Below are 23234 nucleotides of genomic sequence, written 5' to 3'. Positions count from 1 at the left end.
ATGGAACTGGATGCCATGATCTTAGTTTTTTAAATGTTGAGGTTTAAGCCAATTTTTTCACTCTCCTCTTTCACTTCCATCAAGAAGCTCTTTAGTTCTTCTTCACTTTCTGCCATAGGGGTGGTGTCATCTGCATATCTGAGGTTATTGATATTTCTCCCAGCAATCTTGATTCTAGGTTATGCTTCCTCCAGCCCAACATTTCTCATGATGTTCTCTGCATATAAGTTGAATAAGCAGGGTGATAATATACAGCCTTGACGTACTCCTTTTCCTATTTGGAACCAGTCTGTGGTTCCATGTTCAGTTCTAACTGTTGCTTCTTGACCTGTGTACAGATTTTTCAAGAGGCACGACAGGTATCTGGTATTCCGATCTCTTTCAGAATTTTCCAGTTTGTTGTGATCCACACAGTCAAAGGCTTTGGCATAGTTAGTAAATCAGAAGTAAATGGTTTTCTGGAACTCTCTTGCTCTTTTGATGATCCAACAGATGTTGGCAATTTGATATCTGGTTCCTCTGCCTTTTCTAAAACCAGCTTGAATATGTGGAAGTTCACGGTTCATGTACTATTGAAGCCTGGCTTGGAGAATTTTGAGCATGACTTTGCTACTGTGTGAGATGAGTGCAATTGTGTGGTAGTTTGAGCATTCTTTGGCTTTGCCTCTCTTTAGGATTGGAATGAAAACTGACCTTTTCCAGTCCTGTGGCCACTGCTGAGTTTTCCAAATTTGCTGGCATATTGAGTGTAGCACTTTCACAGCATGATCTTTTAGGATTTGATAACAGCTCAACTGAAATTCCATCACCTCCACTAGCTTTGTTCATAGTGATGCTTTTTAAGGCCCACTTGACGTCACACTCCAGGATGTCTGTCTCTAGGTGAGTGATCACAGCATTGTGATTATCTGGGTCGTGAAGATCTTTTTTGTATAGTTTTTCTGTGTATTCCTGACACCTCTTCTTAATATTTTCTGCTTCTGTTAGGTCCATACCATTTCTATCCTTTATTGTGCCCATCTTTGCATGAAATGTTCCCTTGGTATCTTTAATTTTCTTGAAGAGATGTCTAGTCTTTCCCATTTTATTGTTTTCCTCTATTGCTTTGCATTGATCCCTGAGGAAGGCTTTTTTATGTTCTTTGGAACTCTGCATTCAAATGGGTCTATCTTTCCTTCTCTCCTTTGCCTTTCTCTTCTCTTCTTTTGACAGCTATTTGTAAAGCCTCCTCAGACAACCATTTTCCCTTTTTGCATTTCTTTTTCTTGGGTCTTGATCCCTGCCTCCTGTACAATGTTATGAACCTCTATCCATAGTTCTTCAGGCACCCTGTCTATCAGATCTAATCCCTTGACTACTTGTCACTTCCACTGTAATCGTAAGAGATTTGATTTAGGTCATACCTGAATGGTATGGTGGTTTTCCCTACTTTCTTAAATTTAAGTCTGAAATTGGCAGTTTGGCAACTTAGTACAGTGCCTAGCATAGTATCAAGCATTTTTCCTCAATAGATACTTGGGTACATATTGGTCTCGTAAGATTTTTTGCAGTGAGTGTAATTGAACTTTAAAGCTTGAATTGTAGACATTCAGTTCAAGTCTTAATCGTATTTTACCTAGGAAGTTGTTTCTTCACTATTGCATCTCCTGAGCAACAAAAGGGATATAAATATCCTTCCTTATCTCACTTCTCCACTATGCTCTTCATTAGTTCAGAAAATTCGAACAAAGATTGAGGGTGAACTTGATTTTTTAGTATTGAAGACAGGGAAGTTGTTCTCTAATTTTGGGTTTTTCTATTGAAATTTAAATATTGTAGAGGAACCGGCCTCTAAACTTAGATTTACAGGAGACTGTGGATCCAACTCCTATGCAGCATTAAAGGGAGGCAGTGCTTACCTACCAGTGTTTGATCAACTATTTTTCCAGCATATATTTGCAGAATTAAAAACAAAACAGCTTAGGAATTTATTATGAGACAGTGAAAGTCAAGTCCTAAGTAATTAGAGATACTGTTATCAGTCTTTATATAATGCCTTAGACCATGAGTTCCCTCATAGTATTTCCTGTAGATGAAGTTTTCAGTGATCTGGGGCAAAATGAGAAATACCGGGTCAGTGTATCATGCACATGTCTGTTTGTTTGTTTGTGCGTCTTTGCTCTAACTTATATATGTCCTTGTTTTTGAGGACTGTGCTTTTAACTTCTTAAAAAAATAGCTTTTTAAAAAAAAATAGTTTTAGATTTTCAGAAAGTTTATGAAATAATAGAGAATTCCTATACATTTTTCTCACCCAGTTTCTCTTATTGTTAACATCTTACATTACTATGCTACATTTCTTATGCTAATAAACCAGTATTAATACATTGCTATTAATTAAACCCCATACTTTATTGCTAATTTTTATACATGGCGAAATAATCACCACAGGAAGTCTAGTTAGCATCCATCACCACACAAGAGTTACAGAATTTTTCCTTATGAGAACTTTTAAAATCTACACTCATAGCAACTTTTGCGTATACAACATTATTAACTATAATTCCATGCTGCACATTACATCCTGTAACTTATTTTATAACTAGAAGTTTGTACCTTTTACTTCCTTCACCCATTTTACCCACTCCCCAAGCCCCACCCTGGCAGCCACTCATCTGTTTTCTGTTATTTCTGTATTTATGAGCTTGGGCTTTTTTGTTTTTGGTGTTACATTCCACGTATTAGTGAGATCATACAATATTTTGTCTTTTCTGACTGACTTTTTTCACTGAGCATAATGCCCTTAAAACCCATCTGTAGATTTTAAAAGATTTCATTCTTTTTAACAGATGCCATTCTTTTTAATGTTGTTATTGTTTAGAATTTTATGGTTGTCTTTGTAGATTGGCACATATTTTAAGATATTAAATTTTGAAGGTACTTTGTAAAGGATTAAGTATTCTTGTCTGTGGCCTCAGAATTGTAAACCCACTGCTTCTGATGTACTGAGGAGGACCCAGGAAGCCGTCTTCATTGCCATTGTTGTTTATGATTGTGAGTAGAGAAAGAGGAGCCTTTAAAAGTGTTTGAGAAATCTTAGTAGAAATTTGTTCATTCCTCTGTCTCCAATTTGGACACCACAGTTAAATTTAGTAGTTTCACTTGTTATCCAGCCAGTGTTCAATTGTAGGTGTAGGTATAGGTAGATCAAGAAAATTAATTTAGGGTTCTTGGTTACAGAAACCTTAAATTCTCTCAGTGAAATCTGTAATTTTAAAATTTGATCTAAGCTAAAACTACTTCACAGATTAATTTTTATCAGAAATATCTCTGTGATTCTATACACAGAAATCACCAGTTTTGCAAGTAAGAGACTATCACAGTTAAATTATGGCCAAATAGGAAACTTCTAATCCAGAAAATCTGTGGTTAAGTCCCAAATGGGTGAAATTGATACATTTTTAATTGTAGTAAATATACTTAAAATTTGCCATTTTATCCATTTTTAAATGTACTTAAGGAAGTGAGTTCAGGGTTGCCGAGTCTTTCCACTCCACCCCGCCTGGCGCAGGCGCGATACCTCAGGCAGCAAGGATTTCCAGCCCCGCCTCGGTTTCCTCAGTTAAAAAAAAATAAATAAATAAAAAATAAATGTACTTAAAATATCCAATTGTGACATTGTTATGCAGCCATCGCCACTGTCTGTCTCCTGAACTGTTTGATCTTTGCAAACTTTATACCCATTAAACACAAATGCCCTTTTACTCTCCCCTCCACACCTTGAATAAATGCCTGACAAAGTATGAATTTGTCAACTTTTACTCCTTATGTAAGAGGAATCATACAGTTTTGTCCTTTTGTCACAGGCTTAATTTCACTTAGCATAATGTCTTCAAGGTTCTTCCATTTATAGCATGTGTCCAAATCTCCTTCCTTTTTAAGGCTGAATAATATCCCATTGTACATACCACATTTTGTTTATTCATTTTTATGTCAATGGGCACTTGGTTGTTTCCACCTTTTGGCTATTGTGAATAATGTTGCCATGAACATGAGTTTACAAATATCTATTTGAGTTTTTACACAGAAGTAGAATTGTTGGATCATGTGGATATTCTGTGTTCACTTTTCTGAGGAGTTGCCATATTATTGCCACGGGGCTGCTACAGGTGTATGCTGGAATAGGGAATTAGGGCTGGGGAGTAACAGAAGAGATAAGCTTCCTGTAAGAGATGAACTTCTTATAGTAAAGTATTTGTAAATGATTTAAGAATTTTAAAGTTAAGCTCAGTTCAGTTACTATCACATCCAATTCTTTGCAACCCCATGGACTGCAGCATGCCAGGCTTCCCTGTCCATCACTAACTCCCAGAGCTTACTCAAACTCATGTCCATCGTGTCAGTGATGCCAAAGATTACTCTATATTTTGAATCCTGTAGCTGGAAAGCTAGTTCCAACCTACCTCTGCAGTAGGAGCAGTTCTTGGAAGCCCAGACTGGTCTGATGGATGGCAGACTACCTTAAATCCTAAAATGAAAATTATGTAACATGATTCAAAAAGTTGAAATTAAATTATTGTGTTTACATCATAGGCATTTTAAGTTATTTCCTCTCACCTTGATTTGGGCTGTTAACAGTGTAAAATTATAATACCTTCATATAGATGTATTTTGGGCTTCCCAGGAGGCTCAGTGGTAAAGAATCCGACTGCCAGTGCAGGAGACAGATTCGATCCCTGAGTTAGAAAGATCCCCTGGAGAAGAAAATGGCAACACACTCCAGTATTCTTGCCTGGGAAATCCCGTGAACAGAGAAACCTGGTGGGCTGCAGTCCATGGGTTTGGAAGAGTTGGATACTACTGAGCAACTGAGCACAACACAACATAGATGTTTTTTATTTAAAGCCCATATCCAGGAAACGGTAATTCACTATTAATTTTGTAGATTTGGTAAGGTACATTAAATCATTATTCCCCAGAAGCATCGTTACATTGGAACATGTAGGCAACAGAAATCACTTTCTGTCATACAAAGTGTGTGACTGAAATAAAGCTTTTGATCATTTCTTTTAATAACCAGTGCCATTGAAGTTTTGATTCTGGAGCTTCTTTTTATGTTATTTTTCATGGACTTTTTATTTGTTTTGTAGCTTTTTCTTTGTATTTTGGAGGAGACAGATCACATATAAGAATGATTACATGTACAGATTTGATCACTAAGCTCTAAAAATATTCTCTTAGTTTTGTTAAGGAAGTGTGACATTTAATTACAGGACTGTAGTTTTAGTTTTTTCTTAGCTCTTATTTGTAATGCTTGTATTTTTTATAAAATTTTTGAGATTTTTAAGAATAGTACAGAGGTTGGTATATTTGGTATCAAAATATGTTATGATTCATTTCCAAGTACCACTTTTTGCCAAAGACCAGCTTCTAAAAATTATAAGCTGTTTTCTGGTTTGGTTTTTCTAGACTTCATGAGTTTGCTGTTACAAAAGAAATCTCTTTCAAATCAGTCCCATGTGTTTTCCATTTTTTCCTTGAATGCCGTTGTGGGGCTTTTTTCCATCTTAAGTATTCATCCACTTAAAAATACTTGTGGTTTTTACATATGCTCACAAATCCAGACAAAAAAGAGGTTTTTAATTTCATACTTTCTTAGAATATGAGAGTTTTAATTTTTAAATAAAAATTAAATTTGTGTGCTTCCAAAATCCTATACAGTTGACTCTTGAACAACACGGGTTTGAACTGTGCAGGTCCTCTTATATGTGAATCTTTCAACAGTTAATACTGCAGTACCGAAGGGCTGATTCAGAGCATGCAGAAGGCCAATTCTGAAGTTATACTCAGAGTTTTGACTGCATGGAGGGTTGGCTCCCCTAACTGCTGAGTTGTTCAAGAGTCAACTGTACTCTACTTTTTAGCAGGTGCAAAAATCAGGATGGCTAGAATAGCATCACTGTATCTCAGTTCCTTTACTCAGGACAAGATGAAGTCAGAGAAGAAAGGAGCAAGCCATCCAAGGTTCAGGGTGTATAGTCTGGGTGGACAACAGAAAGTAATTTGCCAGAGGCTTCTGGACCCTGATGTGTGTGGCCTTAACCTAGTGATTAGGGAGTTCAGATTGTGCAGTACCATAGAATTGCTGATAATGCTTGCTAGAAATAGTATGAAACTATGCTTGAACTTCACACTAACAGTATAGTTATATAATTAATTCTGATAAAAGGTATTTGTTTTGATTTCTGTTAAAGAAATTAGAGGCGTTATTGAAATAAAATCCTCTGTGTCATTTTTAAAATACGGAATATTGAGCGGGGCAGCTAAGTATAAAAACAAGACCTTAAAGTGGTTCTAGCTTTCTTTATGTCATCAAAATCTGTTGAAAACTATTGTGTCATCAGAAAAATACTTGTTCCCTGGTGGTCTAGTGGTTAGGATTCTGCGCTTTCACTGCTGTGAACCAGGTTCAATCCCTGATCAGGGAACTGAGATCCTGCAGTGTGGCCAGAATTAAAAAAAAAAAAATTTTAATGCGTGTATACACAAATTTGCATATAATTTCAGAGACACAGGCCTGACGCCCTGCTCTAAGTCACCTTTCTCATTTTTGGACAGTTTTATTTATTTATTTTATTTAGTTCATGCCTATGTGAATTTGTGGCAGAGAAGATGATGTTCATGTATTGAAGTTACAGGTTTAATTTCCATGAGGAACGCCTGCTGCTGCTGCTAAGTCGCTTCAGTCGTGTCCGACTCTATGCGACCCCATAGACGGCAGCCCACCAGACTCCACTGTCTCTGGGATTCTCCAGGCAAGAACACTGGAGTGGGTTGCCATTTCCTTCTCCAATGCGTGAAAGTGAAGTCGCTCATTCGTGTCTGACACTTAGCGACCCCGTGGACTGCAGCCTACCAGGCTCCTCCGTCCATGGGATTTTCCAGGCAAGAGTACTGGAGTGGGGTGCCATTGCCTTCTCCGAGGAACGCCTAGCTATCCTTAGACTGTAGTCACAAATATAAAATCTAAGTATTTGGTGTGTGTAAAAAAAATACACCCACATGTATATACATGCCACTGATTATAACAAAATTGGATAAGGTCATTTGAATTAATCACTGGAGAAACAATTCAGAATGCTTAAGTGGGTATTATAGCCTCTTTGGGAATAAGGAAAGACGTGCTATCATTATTTTCCTTTTGGTATTGTCATCTTATATGATTTCCTGAAATATGGTGATACTGAATTTAAAATTCAGTTTAATTTAAAACTGATTTTTGGGACATTTCAATATATCTTCCTGAAGTAATTGTAGAAATCTCAGGAGTTCCAGCATTTGTGTGTGATCACTGGTTCATTCAGTAGAGAGGAATGGAGAATGATGAGCATTTGCTTCCTGTAAAGAGCATGCATTTATATATAGTATATTCATACTACGAAATATGAGAGGTTGTAGTACTAATATCATTGTATATTTTGGGGTAAGGTCTTAGATTCTTTGTTTTTTGTTTAACTTTAGATGTACATAGTAATAATCTTTGGATTTAGCAAAAAGAATTTTGTATCCGTGGTTCTCAGTCTCAGTTGTCTTGACATCTTAAAGATTTATATCTTTATATAAATTTGCTCAGATTTGCTCTTTTTTCTTTTATCTCAGAAGCTTTACATGCATGGTGTATAACTTAGGATCTAGGTTAACATGATTACAGAGTGGATACAGAATAAGTATGTTCCATGGAGTCTAGCACTGCAGTTACCTGTGTGTGTCTCTTCTTGTCTTATGTACTGTATAGACAAACTTCTGGTGGACCCTCTTTGAGAAACACAGTCATAGGCTACAGCAGTAGCATTCAGACTGTTCATCTATTTACTGTGTTGGAGCATATTATGATTTGTTTGCATATTTAATAAGTCATATTATCCTTCACGGCTTAACATAGTGCTTAATCTCAGTAGATAGTTGTTGGTTGAATAAATGGTATACATCTTTAAATGATTATGATATTCCAGATAGACCAGTGAGTTCCAACTCTGATTTTGAAACCTGCCTTTTTCTCCCATGAATTATTATAGGGCACAGTTATGAAATGTTTAAAAGAAAATTGATGAGGAAAATAAATATGTGCCACATTTTATCCTTAAACTGATTTTGAAATCAGATACATAATGGCACATTCACATCCACAAAGTGTGGTCATCACTTTAAATAGCATAACAGATAAAATAAAACTTCATTTCTTAATGGTGCATACAAATACATATAATTTGCACCATTGTGTGCTAACTGTTTCTAAGATCACAAAGTAGATTGTTTAAAACCATGAACAACAGCCATTGAAACCCAAACATAGCACTACTACTATTCTAATGTACTAAACAAAATATTCCCCTAGGTAATATGGGAATCTCCACTATCCTATGTTTGTCTGTACTTAATGGAAATTTTACAGGAATGCCAAGCATGGAAAGGCAGCCATATTATTTAGTAGATTACTAGCTTAAGAGCACTTAAATTATAAAAGTGGATCATTGTAGTTTATGAATACCAAGTTTAATTGATCTCTTAATAACTTCATAGTACTAGTAAATAGCCCTTGACCATCATGAAAAACATGTAAATCTAAGAAAATTTGAATCATTGCTGTTAGAAACAAAAAAGGTCCTGCATTTGGTGATTGCTTTCAACCTGTGAGCGCTTCACTATGGCTCAGACAGTAAAGACTGCCTGCAATGCTAGGAGACCTGGGTTTGATCTCTGGGTCGGGAAGATCCCTGGAGAAGGAAAGGGTAACCCACTCCAGTATTCTTGCCTGGAAAATTTCATGGACAGAGGAGCCTGGTGGGCTACAGTCCATGGGGTTCCAAAGAGTCGGACATGACTGAATGACTTTCACTTCAACCTGTCAAGGGTTCCCCGATCAAAGAAGTTTTGAAGATTTACTTGCCATTCTGCAAAAACGGAAATATAGACCAACGGAACAAGATAGAAAACCCAGAAATAAACCCATGTACCTCTGGGTATCTTATTTTTGACAAAGGAGGCAAGAATGTACAATGGGGCAAAGACAGCCTCTTCAATAAGTCGTGCTGGGAAAACTGGACAGCTACATGTAAAAGAATGAAATTAGAACACTTCCTAACACCATACACAAAGATAAAATAAAAATGGAATAAAGACCTAAGTGTAAGACCAGAAACTATAAAACTCTTAGAGGAAAACATAGGCAGAACACTCGATGACATAAATCAAACCAAGACCCTCTATAACCTACCTCCTAGAATAATGGAAATAAAAACAAAAGTAAACAAGTGGGACCTGATTAAACTTGAAAGCTTTGCACAGCAAAAGAAACTATAAGCAAGGTGAAACACAACCCTCAGAATGGGAGAAAATAACAGCAAATGAAACAACTGACAAAGGATTAATTTCCAAAGTATACAAGCAGCTCATACAACTCAATACCAGAAAAACAAACAGCCCAATCAAAAAGTGGGATAAAGATCTAAACAAACATTTTTCCAAAGAAGACATACAGATGGCTAACAAACACATGAAAAGATGCTGAGTATCACTCATTCGTAGAGAAATGCAAATCAAAGATACAGTGAGATTTCACCTCACACCAGTCACAATGACCCTCATCAAAAAGTCTACAAACAATAAATGCCGAGGAGGGTGTGGAGAAAGGGAACCATCTTTCACTATTGGTGGGAATGTAAATTGATACAGCTACTATGGAAGGATGGTATGTAGATTCCTTAAAAATCTAGGAATAAAACCACCATATAACCCCCAAGGAAGCCAAAATTGAAAAAGACACATCTGTCCCATTGTTCATTGCAGCACTATTTACAATAGCTAGAACATGGAAGCAACCTAGATGTCCATCAACAGATGAATGGATAAGAAATTGTTGTACATATAGACAGTGGAATATTACTCAGCCATAAAAAGGAATGCATTTGAGTAAGTTCTAAAGAGGTGGATGAACCTGGAGCCTATTATACAGGTAAAGTAAGTCAGAGAAAGATAAATATCATATACTAACACATATATTCAGAATCTAGAAAGATGGTACCAAAGAATTTGTTTGCAGGGCATCAATGGAGAAATAGAGACCAGAGTTATGAACATGGAGAGAGGGGAGAAGAGGGTGAGATATATGGAGACAGTAACATGGAAACTTACATTACCATATGTAGAATAGATAGCTAATGGGAATTTGCTGTATGTCTCAGGAAACTCAGATAGGGGCTCTGTATCAACCTAGAGGGGTGGGATGGGAAGGGAGATGGGAGGTAGGTTCAAGAGGGAAGGGACATATGTATACCTGTGGCTGATTCACGTTGAGTTTTGACAGAAACAACAAAATTCTGTACAGCAATTATCCTTCAATTAAAAAATAAATTTTTTAAAAATAAAAAGATTTACTTGCCACTTTGGAAAAGAGTGTAATATTGTAGGAATGAAATATCAGTATTCTTGTCACCAAGGCAAACCTTTCCACTGGAGATGATTACTAAATGTACCTTAATTGAATGTCTTCTAAATTTGAAGCCAGAATTATAACATATTAATATACCCACATGTGAGAGAGTCGATTGATAATGTAACTAGCATGAAGAAATGCTTGTATGGACTGAATCTGGGCTATACAGTGCATTTTTAAGTTCTCTGGGAACAAAGCTCTTTGAAACCAAGTTGATCTGGGTGTAAAATAAAATGTAAGCCTTTGTCATCAGACATGGTAGGTGCTGACTAGGCCTTAGCTACGCTGGGCTTCTGCATCACTGACTAGGAATCAGAAAAAGACTAGGAAAAGAGAAAAGCAAGGAACTAGGAAAGAGAATAGCAAGGAACCCCAGGAATGAAAGAGAAGGAAAGAAGCCTTCACGAACTTCTGTAGATCTTCTGTATGATTATTCTTTTCTTGTGGTTGCATCTCTGACAAAGAATGGACTGTTTTTCATTACCAGAGGTTATTGCCTAGTTAGTTTATATCTAAAGAAAATGTACCTGTTTACTTTGAAAGGGGCTTCCCTGTTGGCCCAGCTGGTAAAAAATCCTCCTGCAATGCAGGAGACCTGGGTTTGATCCCTGGGTTAGAAAGATCCCCTGGAGAAGGGAAAGACTACCCACTCCAGTATTCTGGCCTGGAGAATTCCATGGAGTGTATAGTCCATGGGATCGCAAAGAGTCGGACAAGAGTGAACTCTCACTTTTTTTGAAAGAAAAAGAAATGGCTTAAATACATTAACCCTATATACAGTTCAAGGCAAGTGATAGGTATAATAGGATCAATTAAAAAGTACCACCAGTAAAGAATCATGACAACTAACTTTTCTGACAATTATTTTTCTTTTGCTTTGCTTTTAGGGTTTTGACCCACCACATCAAAGTGACACAAGAACTATTTACATAGCCAACAGGTTTCCTCAGTATGGCCATTATACACCTCAGAAATTTATAGATAACCGGATCATTTCATCTAAGGTAAGAATTAACACTTCTATTATTAAAACTGTGGTTATGTACTGCTTTAAAAAGTGATTTGTTTGTGTAGTATACATTTATATCCTTAAAAATACAGGGAAATGGTGGTTGGTAGATGTATCTTAACCAAAATTGTAAACTGTAAAATAAAAAGAGTTGCTGGTTCCTAATGTCAGATAGCCAGTATTCCAAAAGGTACCCTTAGTTTAAACTAAGGAAGGAATTAAACTAAGGGAACTAAGGAAGCAATTGAACTAAGGAACTTACTTCTATACCATATGCCAGGCACTGTATTAGGTACTTCTTGTACTATTTAATCCTTACAACAACTTTAATATATGTTTAATGAGTGTTTGTTATACTCATTTTATATCAGTTTCTCCAACTGAAGTGCTGGAAAATAATTTACCCAGGGATGTTAGGAGTTTGAACTCAGTTCTGTGTGACTTTAAAGCCTGACTTCCTCTAATTTTATCATTCTTCTATAAACATTTTATAGTACAAAAGAACCTACTCATTCTTACATATTCTTCCTTGTTTCATTTTTTTTTCCTGTGGCATTTTGAAGCTGTCTTAGTCTATTTTGAAGCTGAAGATTATAGAATAATGCTATCATCTGTCATGACGGATATGTTTTCCTTGCTGTCTAATATGATAACCATTAGCCACATAGGGCTGTTTAGACCTTGAAATATAGTATGTAATTGAGGAAGTTAATTTTTAATTTTGATTTATTTTAAATTGTCAGTAGCCACATGTGACTAGTGGCTACCTCACTGGACAATGCAGTTATAGAGGATGTGAGTCAGAAACTGAGGGTAAAGTTCTTTAAGCATTGTTGTTGTTCAGTCACCCAGTCGTGTCTGACTCTTCGCTACTCCATGGAGTGCAGCACTCTAGGCCTCTCTGTCCCTCACCATCTCCCAAAGTTTGCCCAGGTTCATGTCGATTGCATTGGTGATGCCATCCATCTGTCTCATCCTCTGACACCCTCTTTGCCTTCTGTCCTCAATCTTTCCCAGCATCGGGAACTTTTCCAATGAGTCAACTGTTCACAGCAAATGACCAAAATACTGGAGTTTCAGCTTCAGCATCAGTCCTCCCAAATCAGCAGGGTTTATTTCCCTTAAGATTGACTGGCTTGATCTCCTTGCTGTTCAAGGGACTCTCAGGAGTCCTCCAACACCACAGTTCACAGGCATCTTTGAGCATGTGTGTTTTTGTTAGTCACTCAGTCGTGTCCACTCTTTGTGAGCCCAGGGACTATAGCCTACCAGGCTCCTCTGTCCATGGAATTTCCTAGGCAAAAGTGCTGGAGTGGGTTGCCATTTCCTTTTCCAGGGGATCTTCTCGACCTAGGAATCAAACCCAAGTCTCCTGCATTGCAGGCAAATTCTTTACCATCTGAGCTACCAGGGAAGTCAGGATAATAGAGGAGCTTTAGATAAATGACATATTTCTTAGTAAGTGATGGAAGAAATAAAAGTCCTTCTTGAAAACAAAATTTTTTAAACACTAGGTATAATACCCTAGTAAAGTAATGCTCAAAATTCTCCAAGCCAGGCTTCAGCAATATGTGAACCGTGAACTTCCTGATGTTCAAGCTGATTTTAGAAAAGGCAGAGGAACCAGAGATCAAATTGCCAACATCCACTGGATCATGGAAAAAGCAAGAGAGTTCCAGAAAAACATCTATTTCTGCTTTATTGACTATGGCAAAGCCTTTGACTGTGTGGATCACAATAAACTGTGGAAAATTTTGAGAGAGATGGGAATACCAGACCACCTGACCTGCCTCTTGAGAAATATGTATGCAGGTCAGGAAGCAACAGTTAGAACTGTACATGGAACCACAGACTGGTTCCAAATAGGAAAAGGAGTAGGTCAAGGCTGTATATTATCACCCTGCTTATTTAATTTATATGCAGAGTACATCATGAGAAATGCTGGACTGGAAGAAACACAAACTGGAATCAAGATTGCCGGGAGAAATATCAATAACCTCAGATATGCAGATGACACCACCCTTATGGCAGAAAGTGAAGAGGATCTAAAAAGCCTCTTGATGAAAGTGAAAGAGGAGAGTGAAAAAGTTGGCTTAAAGCTCAACATTCAGAAAACTAAGATCATGGCATCTGGTCCCATCACTTCATGGGAAATAGATGGGGAAACAGTGGAAACAGTGGCAGACTTTATTTTTGGGGGCTCCAAAATCACTGCAGATGGTGACTGCAGCCATGAAATTCAAAGATGCTTACTCCTTGGAAGGAAAGTTATGACCAACCTAGATAGCATATTCAAAAGCAGAGACATTACTTTGCCAACAAAGGTCCGTCTAGTCAAGGCTATGGTTTTTCCAGTGGTCATGTATGGATGTGAGAATTGGACTGTGAAGAAGGCTGAGCGCCAAAGAATTGATGCTTTTGAACTGTGGTGTTGGAGAAGACTCTTGAGAGTCCCTTGGACTGCAAGGAGATCCAACCAGTCCATTCTGAAGGAGATCAGCCCTGGGATTTCTTTGGAGGGAATGATGCTAAAGCTGAAACTCCAGTACTTTGGCCACCTCATGCGAAGAGTTGACTCATTGGAAAAGACTCTGATGCTGGGAGGGATTGGGGGCAGGAGAAGGGGACGACAGAGGATGAGATGGCTGGATGGCATCACTGTCTCGATGGACGTGAGTCTGAGTGAACTCTGGGAGTTGGTGATGGACAGGAAGGCCTGGAGTGCTGCAATTCATGGGGTCGCAAAGAGTTGGACACGACTGAGCGACTGAACTGAACTGATAACTTATATACAATAAAATTCACTAATTTGATGAATTTTGACAAATGTATAGCATATGACCACCATCATTAAGATACAGAATACGTTTGTCACTCCAAAAAGTTAGTGGCCATTCTCCCTTCTCTTCACCTCCAACAATTGCAACTGATCTGCTTTCTGTAGTTATAGTTTTGTCTTTCTAGAATGTCATGAACAATGCACTGTAGGAGTCTTGTGTCTGATTTCTTTTCACTTAACACAGTACTGTTGAGAACGATCTTTGTTGCTACAAGTGTCAGAATCTGTGTTCATTTCCTTTTTAGTGCATATTAGTTATCACCATAGGTTTGGATAGTTTATGTTCTGAATTTGGGTCATTTTCCTTGGAGGGTTTCACTACTAGTATTTTCCCCTTAAGTTTCCAGTTGCTTTTCTAGCCCTGAGCTCTAAATCTTTGTCGTATTTTGTTGATAAGGGAGTACTTTTCCCTACTCTTTGACTACCATAGCTATGTGAGTTGGATAGTATCTACAGGCTAAGAAGCCGTTGCTTATAATTCATACACCTTCCATTTGTAATTTTTTTTAAGTTAAACTCTCTTCATGTTTCTATCTATATTTTGGACACATTCCAAGGTTTTAAATAGTTGTTTTAATCTAGTTTTCATAATTCTTATCTGCTAGGAGTTCACTTAAATTGTCTTATCTGCTAGGAGTTCACTTAAATTGAAGAAAGTAGGGAGACCATTCAGGTATGACCTAAATGAAATACCTAACAATTATACAGTGAAAGTGAGAAATAGATAAGGGACTAGACTTGATAGACAGAGTACCTGATGAACTATGGACGGAGAGTTCGTGACATTGTACAGGAGACAGGGATCAAGACCATCCCCAAGAAAAAGAAATGCAAAAAAGCAAAATGGCTGTCTGAGGAGGCCTTACAAATAGCTGTGAAAAGAAGAGAAGCGAAAAGCAAAGGAGAAAAGGAAAAATACCAATTTGAATGCAGAGTTCCCAAGAATAGCAGGGAGAGATAAGAAAGCCTTCCTCAGTGATCAATACAAAGAAATAGAGGAAAACAATAGAATGGCAAAGACTAGAGATCTCTTCAAGAAAATTAGAGATACCAAGGGACCATTTCATGCAAAGATGGGCTCAATAAAGGACAGAAATGGTATGGACCTAACAGTAGCAGAAGATATTAAGAAGAGGTGGCAAGAATACACAGAAGAACTATACAAAAAGTTCTTCATGACCCAGATAATCATGATGGTGTGATCACTCACTTAGAGCCAGACATCCTAGAGTGTGAAGTCAAGTGGGCCTTAGGAAGCATCACTACGAACAAAGCTAGTGGAGGTGATAGAATTACAGCTGAGTTATTATCAAATCCTAAAAGATGATGCTGTGAAAGTGCTGCACTCAGTATGCCAGCAAATTTGGAAAACTCAGCAGTGGCCACAGGACTGGAAAAGGTCAGTTTTCATTCCAGTCCCAAAGAAAGGCAATGCCAAAGAACGCTCAAATTACTACACAGTTGCACATCTCACACGCTAGCAAAGTGATGCTCAAAATTCTCCAAGCCAGGCTTCAACAATACTTGCACTGTGAACTTCCAGATGTTCAAGCTGGTTTTAGAAAAGGCAGAGGAACCAGAAATCAAATTGCCAACATCTGTTGGATCATCAAAAAAGCAAGAGAGTTCCAGAAAAGCATCTATTTCTGATTTATTGACTATGCCAAAGCCTTTGTGTGGATCACAACAAACTGTGGAAAATTCTTAAAGAGATGGGAATACCAGACAACCTGATGTGCCTCTTGAGATATCTGTACACGGGTCAAGAAGCAACAGTTAAAACTGGACGTGGGACAACAGAATAGTTCCAAATAGGAAAAGGAGTACATCAAGCCTGTATGTTATCACCCTGCTTATTCAACTTATATGCAGAGAACATCATGAGAAACGCTGGGCTGGAAGAAGCACAAGTTGGAATCAAGATTGCTGTAAGGACTATCAGTAACCTCAGATATGCAGATGACATCACCCTTATGGCAGAAAGTGAAGAACTAAAGAGCCTCTTGAGGAGAGTGAAAAAGTTGGCTTAAAGCTCAACATGCAGAGCTCTAAGATCATGGCATTCGATCCCATCACTTCATGGCAAATAGATGGGGAAACAGTGGCAGACTTTATTTTTTGGGCTCCAGAATCACTGCAGATGGTGACTGCAGCCATGAAATTAAAAGACACTTACTCTTTGGAAGAAAAGTTAGGACCAACCTAGACAGCATATTAAGAAGCAGAGACATTACTTTGCCAACAAAGTAATTGTCTAGTCAAGGCCATGATTTTTCCAATAGTCATGTATGGATGTGAGAGTTGGACTATAAAGAAAGCTGAGTGCCAAAGAATGGATGCTTTTGGACTGTGGTGTTGGAGAAGACTCTTGAGAGTCCCTTGGATAGCAAGGAGATCCAACCAGTCCATCCTAAAGGAAATCAGTCCTGAATATTCATTGGAAGAACTGATGTTGAAGCTGAAACTCCAATACTTTGGCCACCTGATGCGAAGAACTTACTCATTTGAAAAGACCCTGACGCTGGGAAAGATCGAAGGTGGCGGGGGTGGGGGCGAAGAGGACGACAGAGGATGAGATGGCTGGATGGCATCAGTGACTCCATGGACATGAGTTTGAGTGAACTCCAGGAGTTGGTGATGGAAAGGGAGGCCTGGCGTGCTGCAGTCCATGGGGTCACAAAGAGTCAGACAGGACTGAGCAACTGAACTGAGGAGTTCACAGTCTGTTGATACTTGAAACAGAGTTTCCTGGAAAACTTTTGAGATTAAATATATGAATGTTTTGATATTCAGTCAAATGTAGTAGTATTAGGTTTGGTGTTTTTGACCAGGTTTCAGAAATGTAGACTTTTAAATAAATGTTGCCTTTTTTCACGTACATGAAGACTGTCTTTCTCATTACTCCTCTATTATTATTCCACTAATGTTTTTTAAAACTTCCAAACCAGATTACCTGCTATTCCATAAACTCATGTTTAACTTCCCTACCACCTTGCCTTTGCTATGATTTTGTTTTGATAACCTCAGTTTTTAAGAATATAAGTTGTATATTTTTGCAGAGAAAGTAGATTTCATGTTTTTTAACCATATTTCAAGAATGTAGACATTTTATGTGTGTGTGCATGTTCAGTCACGTCCGATTCTTTGAGACCCTATGGACTATAGCCCGCCAGGCTTCTCTGCCCATGGGATTTCCCAGGCAAGAATACTGGAGTGGATTGCCGTGGTCTCCTCCAGGGGATCTTCTGGACGCAGGGACTGAATCCGCATCTCCTGCAGTGGCAAGCAGATTCTTTACTGCTGAGCCATCAGGGAAGCCCAGATATTTATATAGGCAGTGTCTGGGGGTTTTTTTGACCATAGTTGAGCCTGGCTTCTCAATGTTCCCTTTTACTACCTTTCTACTCTCCTATTATTTCCCTAGACTCTTTTCAGACTGCATTATCTTCTCTCCCACAAAGCCATGAGGAACTTCCCTCTTCTCTGCCTTTGTTCATTCTTTCTTTCCTTCCTGAAATGTTCTCTGTTTGCCCCCTATTTTCAGCTGTGAGTGGTTCCTCTCTTAAAGCCCATGTTGATTGTGACCTCCTTCATTAAATTTTTCTTGCTTGTTGAATTCTTTGTATATTCCTTCTTTTACTTTATCTTGGAATATAGCTATTGATATAAATATTGTTCTTAATCCTCTCTATTTAAACTTGTTATCTTTGTTTCTCTTATTATGTAGGTGCCTTGCACATTGTAGATGGAAAATATGCCTTTGTTCAATTTAATTCACTATATAGTAACGTCTTATCATAAATTTAAATTTCCTTCCGAAAGATTTAATTTTATGACCATGGTTTCATTTTCTTAACTAATGTCAGACCTTTGAAGGGCAGTGGTAAAGTCATATAGGTAATTGTAGAGAAGATACGCTTCTAGTTCATTTTTCTTAACTGTTATTACATAATTAAAATAATTTTAAAGCATAATGAATTATTATTTTCCTTAGAAGATTTTCATGTGTTTAAATATTATTCTACTTGAGTGCCTTCTCTGTGTATGACAGGACCAGCACAGAATTTAGACTCAGTCTACTAATGTTTACCTGAAAACAACAATTCCCAACATTTATAAGCTAGCTCATGAGAAGTTTTTGTTTCTTCTCAGTTTTCCATTGTATTATTGACCTAGCCAAAGAAAACATCCTGAAATTAATTATCTTATTGCTAACTTACATATTTAGTTGCTCTTTTCAAAATTCTGAGAGATAAAATGTATTATCACTATTATGAATCAAATAGATTGATGTAAACTTAGAACATTGTCAAGTTAGTTCTTATAAAGTTTTATACAGTTGCTCTGGTGATTAAGAAAGTTGTTGGAAATACTGTGACCCTTGTAGGGACAACTGTCTTTTTACTCCAGTTAAGATCAGCTGGTAGTGGTTTGACCCATTGTCTCACGTACACACATTGAGCAGTGACCTCTTTTGGTTCCAGGAAGTATCTGCCTCTCTTCGCTCTAGAGTCGTGAACATGGTTCCCAATCTCAGATTCTAGAACCACTGGTGACACTACAACCACAAGAAAATGTTTCAGGTATCCCAGATTAGGACTGAAAATATAATTCACCTAAGAAAGGCTGTTAGGTATTGTCCTATTCTTCATACACCCTTGAGTCAAATAGGCTTTCATGGGTTCTTCTGGGAACCTAGGCATATTTATAAAATTGTTCATAAGTGAATGTTTCAGGTCTCAAAAAACTGATTAAGGGAATTCCCTGACAGTCCAGTAGTTAGGACTTCTCACTTTCACTGCCGAGAACAAAGGTTCAACCCCTGGTTGGGAAACCAAGATCCTGTAAGCCATACACCAGGGCCAGAAAAAAGAGAAGAAAAAATTGATTAAGAAGTGAATTTCTGACCTACAGAAATTAGAACCATCTTCCATTGTACCACAGAAAATCTTCAATTAGTCAATAACCAGTAAGGCTTCATTCATTACCTGACACCAGGAGAGTTACGGAAAAAAAGTTTTTTCCCATCAGTGTTTATTTGCCTATTTATGTATTCTGCTAGCGTTTTGCTATCTGTGTGCTATAGTGTAAGTGCTGAAGATAGAGCAGTAAATAACACTATGTTCCTAGCCCCGGGGATCTTACATTCTGCTAGGTGAATGGACATTGGGCAAAGTAACAATACTGTAAAATGTTTCCCTATTTTATTTGTAATGGTGTTGTGTGTAGTGAGTGGCACAAGTAAAATTTATATGGTGTTACCCTACCCCCATAATGTAGCATTATAGGCTTATAAGCTGATTAATAATATAGCAACAGACACACAGCGGTTAGTATGAGCTAGGTTCTGTCCTTGCTGCTGCTGCTAAGTCACTTCAGTCGTGTCCGACTCTGCGACCCCATAGACGGCAGCCCACCAGGGTCCTCCGTTCCTGGGATTCTCCAGGCAAGAACACTGGAGTGGGTTGCCGTTTCCTTCTCCAGTGCATGAAAGTGTAAAGTGAAAGTGAAGTCACTCAGTCACGTCTGACTCTTAGCGACCCCATGGACTGCAGCCCACCAGGCTCCTCCGTCCATGGGATTTTCCAGGCAAGAATACTGGAGTGGGGTGCCATTGCTTTCTCCGAGGTTCTGTCCTTAGCACTATATAAATATATCAGCTCATTTAATCTTTGTAACAACTTATACAGTATGCTTGTTATAACTGTCCTCATTTTATAGAGCATAGAATGAAGTATAGAGAGATAGATCCAAGGTCCTTCAGTGACCATGAATTAGGATTTAGACCACAGCAGTTGTTAACCTTTTACCATCAATGTTTATAACCATTATACTCTACTATCTCACTGTAAAAATAGACATTGTGACAGATTTTCACGTCCTTTATGAGATTTTCTTCATGGCTATACCAGTGATCACTTAACTAAAGTAATTTTTAATCTTTTTCACATTTCATATCCCATGCGTACCAAGGAGTACTTGAAGAATTATACTGTCTCCTTTGTTTCTGACGAAACCTAAAGAGAATATTTATAAAGTAAACTGAATCCAGTGTTAGCATTTTTATCAACTCCTAATTCATCTTTAAATTTATTTTTATTTATTTGGCTGCCCTGGGTCCTAGTTCTGGCACATGAACTCTTAGTTGCAGCATATGGGTTCTAATTCCCTGACCAGAAATCCAACACAGGTCTCTTGCATTGAAAACTTGGAGTATTAGCCATTGGACCACCAGGGAAGTCCCTTAATTCATCTTTCAACATTAGGTTTAGTTTTGTCTAATCAAAACCAAAAATAAATTATTAAAATATTATTTTAGATCTGCCATCTCCAACTTCTAAAAAAACTAGGAATTTAATAGCAAAATTGATAGGTTCCTTTATCTCTCTTTTAAAGTTATACTAAAATTGCCAATAAATAGTAAAAGGTAAAAAGTAGAATAAAAGCCCTGAAACTCTAAAAACCAGATAGTTTTTATAGCATCAAGTTACATGAATTTGTGTAAGGGCTTGATATATCTGATGTGTACAAGTTTTCTTATTATTTGTATAAAATACATATTATTTTAAAATATTAACTTATCTTTTTGTTTTTTGTTTTTTGTTTTTTAGTATACTGTGTGGAATTTTGTTCCAAAAAATTTATTTGAACAATTCAGAAGAGTGGCAAACTTTTATTTTCTTATTATATTTTTGGTTCAGGTAAGCTTTATCACTCCATAAATTGTTAAGTTGATAGACATGAATGCTAAACATATATCTTCAAGGAAAAGTTAACATTGCATTCTAAACCATGTGACTATGGGACCCATTTTTTTTTCTGCAGAGCTTCCCCATTGTATTCAGTGAATACAGTAATGTAAATCACATCCAGATATCTGAAAAATAGCCAGTGAATTTTAAGATCCGTTGTATTTTGTTTTATCACTTATGTGTAATAGTGCTGATAATCATAATTAAAGCCAAGAAAATAGCATCATCCTTTCAAATGTTCTGCCTCAGAAAATAAACTTTGGCTTTTAATATACAGCACTTGTTTTTGGTACATTTCTGCCTGTGGAACCATCTTTGTACAAAATTAATCTTCCTTTGGTTTTTCTTTTTTTTTAATTTATAGATTTTACTTTTAAAAGTTTTTATTATAATTTCTAAGAATCTCCATGAATATAGATTTTTATCCAGGAGGCCATTTTCTTAACTTAAATCATTGTAAGCTCTTTAGTTTTTAGTTTTTCACATTGTGCTTTTTTTCCCCTAATATCAGAATATCAAGAGAACAGTATGAAACTTGAGTATAAACCAAGATTTAGAATTAGTGATTGTCATTTTCCTTCAAAGAGGTTTTTCTTTTCTGATGATACGTTAGCAGTCTCTTTCAGTGTGGCACTGAATTTTTTTTATAAACTCTGAACTTTTCTCTCCATAGAACCTGGACCTTCAAAAGAAAAAAAACTTGTGAAGTAGTCACCTTAAAGCTTGAGGAAGCTTTTCTTTAATTGCTTCCCTTTGTGAGCGGAAAAGGAACTTCTGGGTTTTTTTTTGTTTGTTTGTTTTTTAATCAGTAGACCATCAGCTTGTTTAGTCAAAAAAATGAGAAATTTACACTTATTACATACAAGTAACATGCATTTGTGAAATTACTGCCTAAGATCAGGAATTCAGCCTGTCTGTGGAATAGAACAAACTTAATTGGCCTAACCAGAGTAAACCAATATTAATAAATTATTAGACCCATGTTCTAAATAACCAAATATAATTACTGCAAATATTTCTTCTAAAGCAGTTTATTGAAACATCAGTTGTATGATTTAGATAATTGCAGCATCGTTTGTTTTCCAAGTTGTACCCCTCTGGCTCTACTAGCTGTAACAAAATCACTTGTAGAAGGAAACCGTTTCCCTAGTCCCATTTCTTGTTTTCTCTCCAGTGTGAGTTTATTCTGGATCCCAGAATAAAAATTGACAGATTTTTTTTTTTTTTAGCATTTCTCTGGATGGGCAAAGAAATGTGAATTGAAATTCTGAATAGCTGTAGCTCCCCTCCAAGACAAATACTGAGGAAGACCTTAAGTACTCTATGTGTTAAGAAAGCAGAGAAACTGAGTCCACTCTAGCAGTATTTGTGGGTATGCAATAGATTTAGATAGTCTACTAACCCCATATAATGGCTAACAGAGTATACTTGTGAAACTGTGAAGTAAACTACATTCACTGCATAATCTCTCTCAAGTTACTTTTTCATCTGAACTATGATACATATTTTGTATAATGTTTTCAGATTTCCCAATAATTATAAGATTCTACATGTTAATAGTGATATGTACAATATAAAATATAATACTCTGCATTCTTTCTTTTTTAATGCAGCTTATGATTGATACACCTACCAGTCCAGTTACCAGTGGACTTCCGTTGTTCTTTGTAATAACAGTTACTGCCATAAAGCAGGTATGAAATATTTTATGTTGCTTGCTTTCTTCCCAAGTCATTCAGAAGTTTTCTCCTCCAAAGTAAGATTTATTGTTGCGAAAGTAATTTTCATAAGAAAGCAAATTTAGGGCTTTCCTGGTGGCTCAGAGATAAAGAATCCACCTGTCAAATCAGGAGACATGGGGTCAATCCCTGATCCAGGAAGGTCCCACATGCCATGGGCAACTAAGCTTGTGTATCACAAATTCTAAGCCTGTGCTCTAGAGCCCAGGAATCACAACTACTGAAGCCTGACTGCCCTAGAGCTTGTGCTCTGCAATAGGAGAAGCCACTGCAGTGAGAAGCCCATGCACTGGAGAGGAGCCCCTGTTCCCTGCAACTAGAGAAAAGCCCACACAGCAGTGAAAGACCTAGCACAGCCAAAAAAATAAACAAAATTATAAAAGAAAAAAAGCAGCAAATTTGTTTGATTCTGCATATGGTAAAA

The 23234-nt window shown here is 37.2% G+C and overlaps 1 protein-coding gene across 5 annotated transcripts in view; it reads left to right on the top strand.

The window, feature by feature from the left end:
* ATP11B (ATPase phospholipid transporting 11B (putative)) overlaps nt 1-23234 on the top strand; it is a 121607-nt gene that overhangs the window by 12342 nt on the left and 86031 nt on the right. For 4 of the 5 annotated variants that reach the window (XM_002684898.7, XM_059888420.1, XM_010801333.4 and 1 more), the window contains exons 2-4: nt 11359-11475; nt 20931-21020; nt 22685-22765. In XM_002684898.7, coding sequence (XP_002684944.2) covers nt 11359-11475; nt 20931-21020; nt 22685-22765 — 288 coding nt within the window. Of the gene's footprint in view, nt 1-11358; nt 11476-20930; nt 21021-22300; nt 22444-22684; nt 22766-23234 lie in introns of those variants that run through there. The other variant, XM_024995395.2, reaches the window with a different exon arrangement.

This window comes from Bos taurus, chromosome 1, assembly GCF_002263795.3.
Source record: "Bos taurus isolate L1 Dominette 01449 registration number 42190680 breed Hereford chromosome 1, ARS-UCD2.0, whole genome shotgun sequence".
Taxonomy (NCBI): Eukaryota; Metazoa; Chordata; class Mammalia; order Artiodactyla; family Bovidae; genus Bos; species Bos taurus.
The sequence above is the reverse complement of the archived record's forward strand: the minus strand, read 5'-3'. Positions and strand labels throughout refer to the sequence as shown.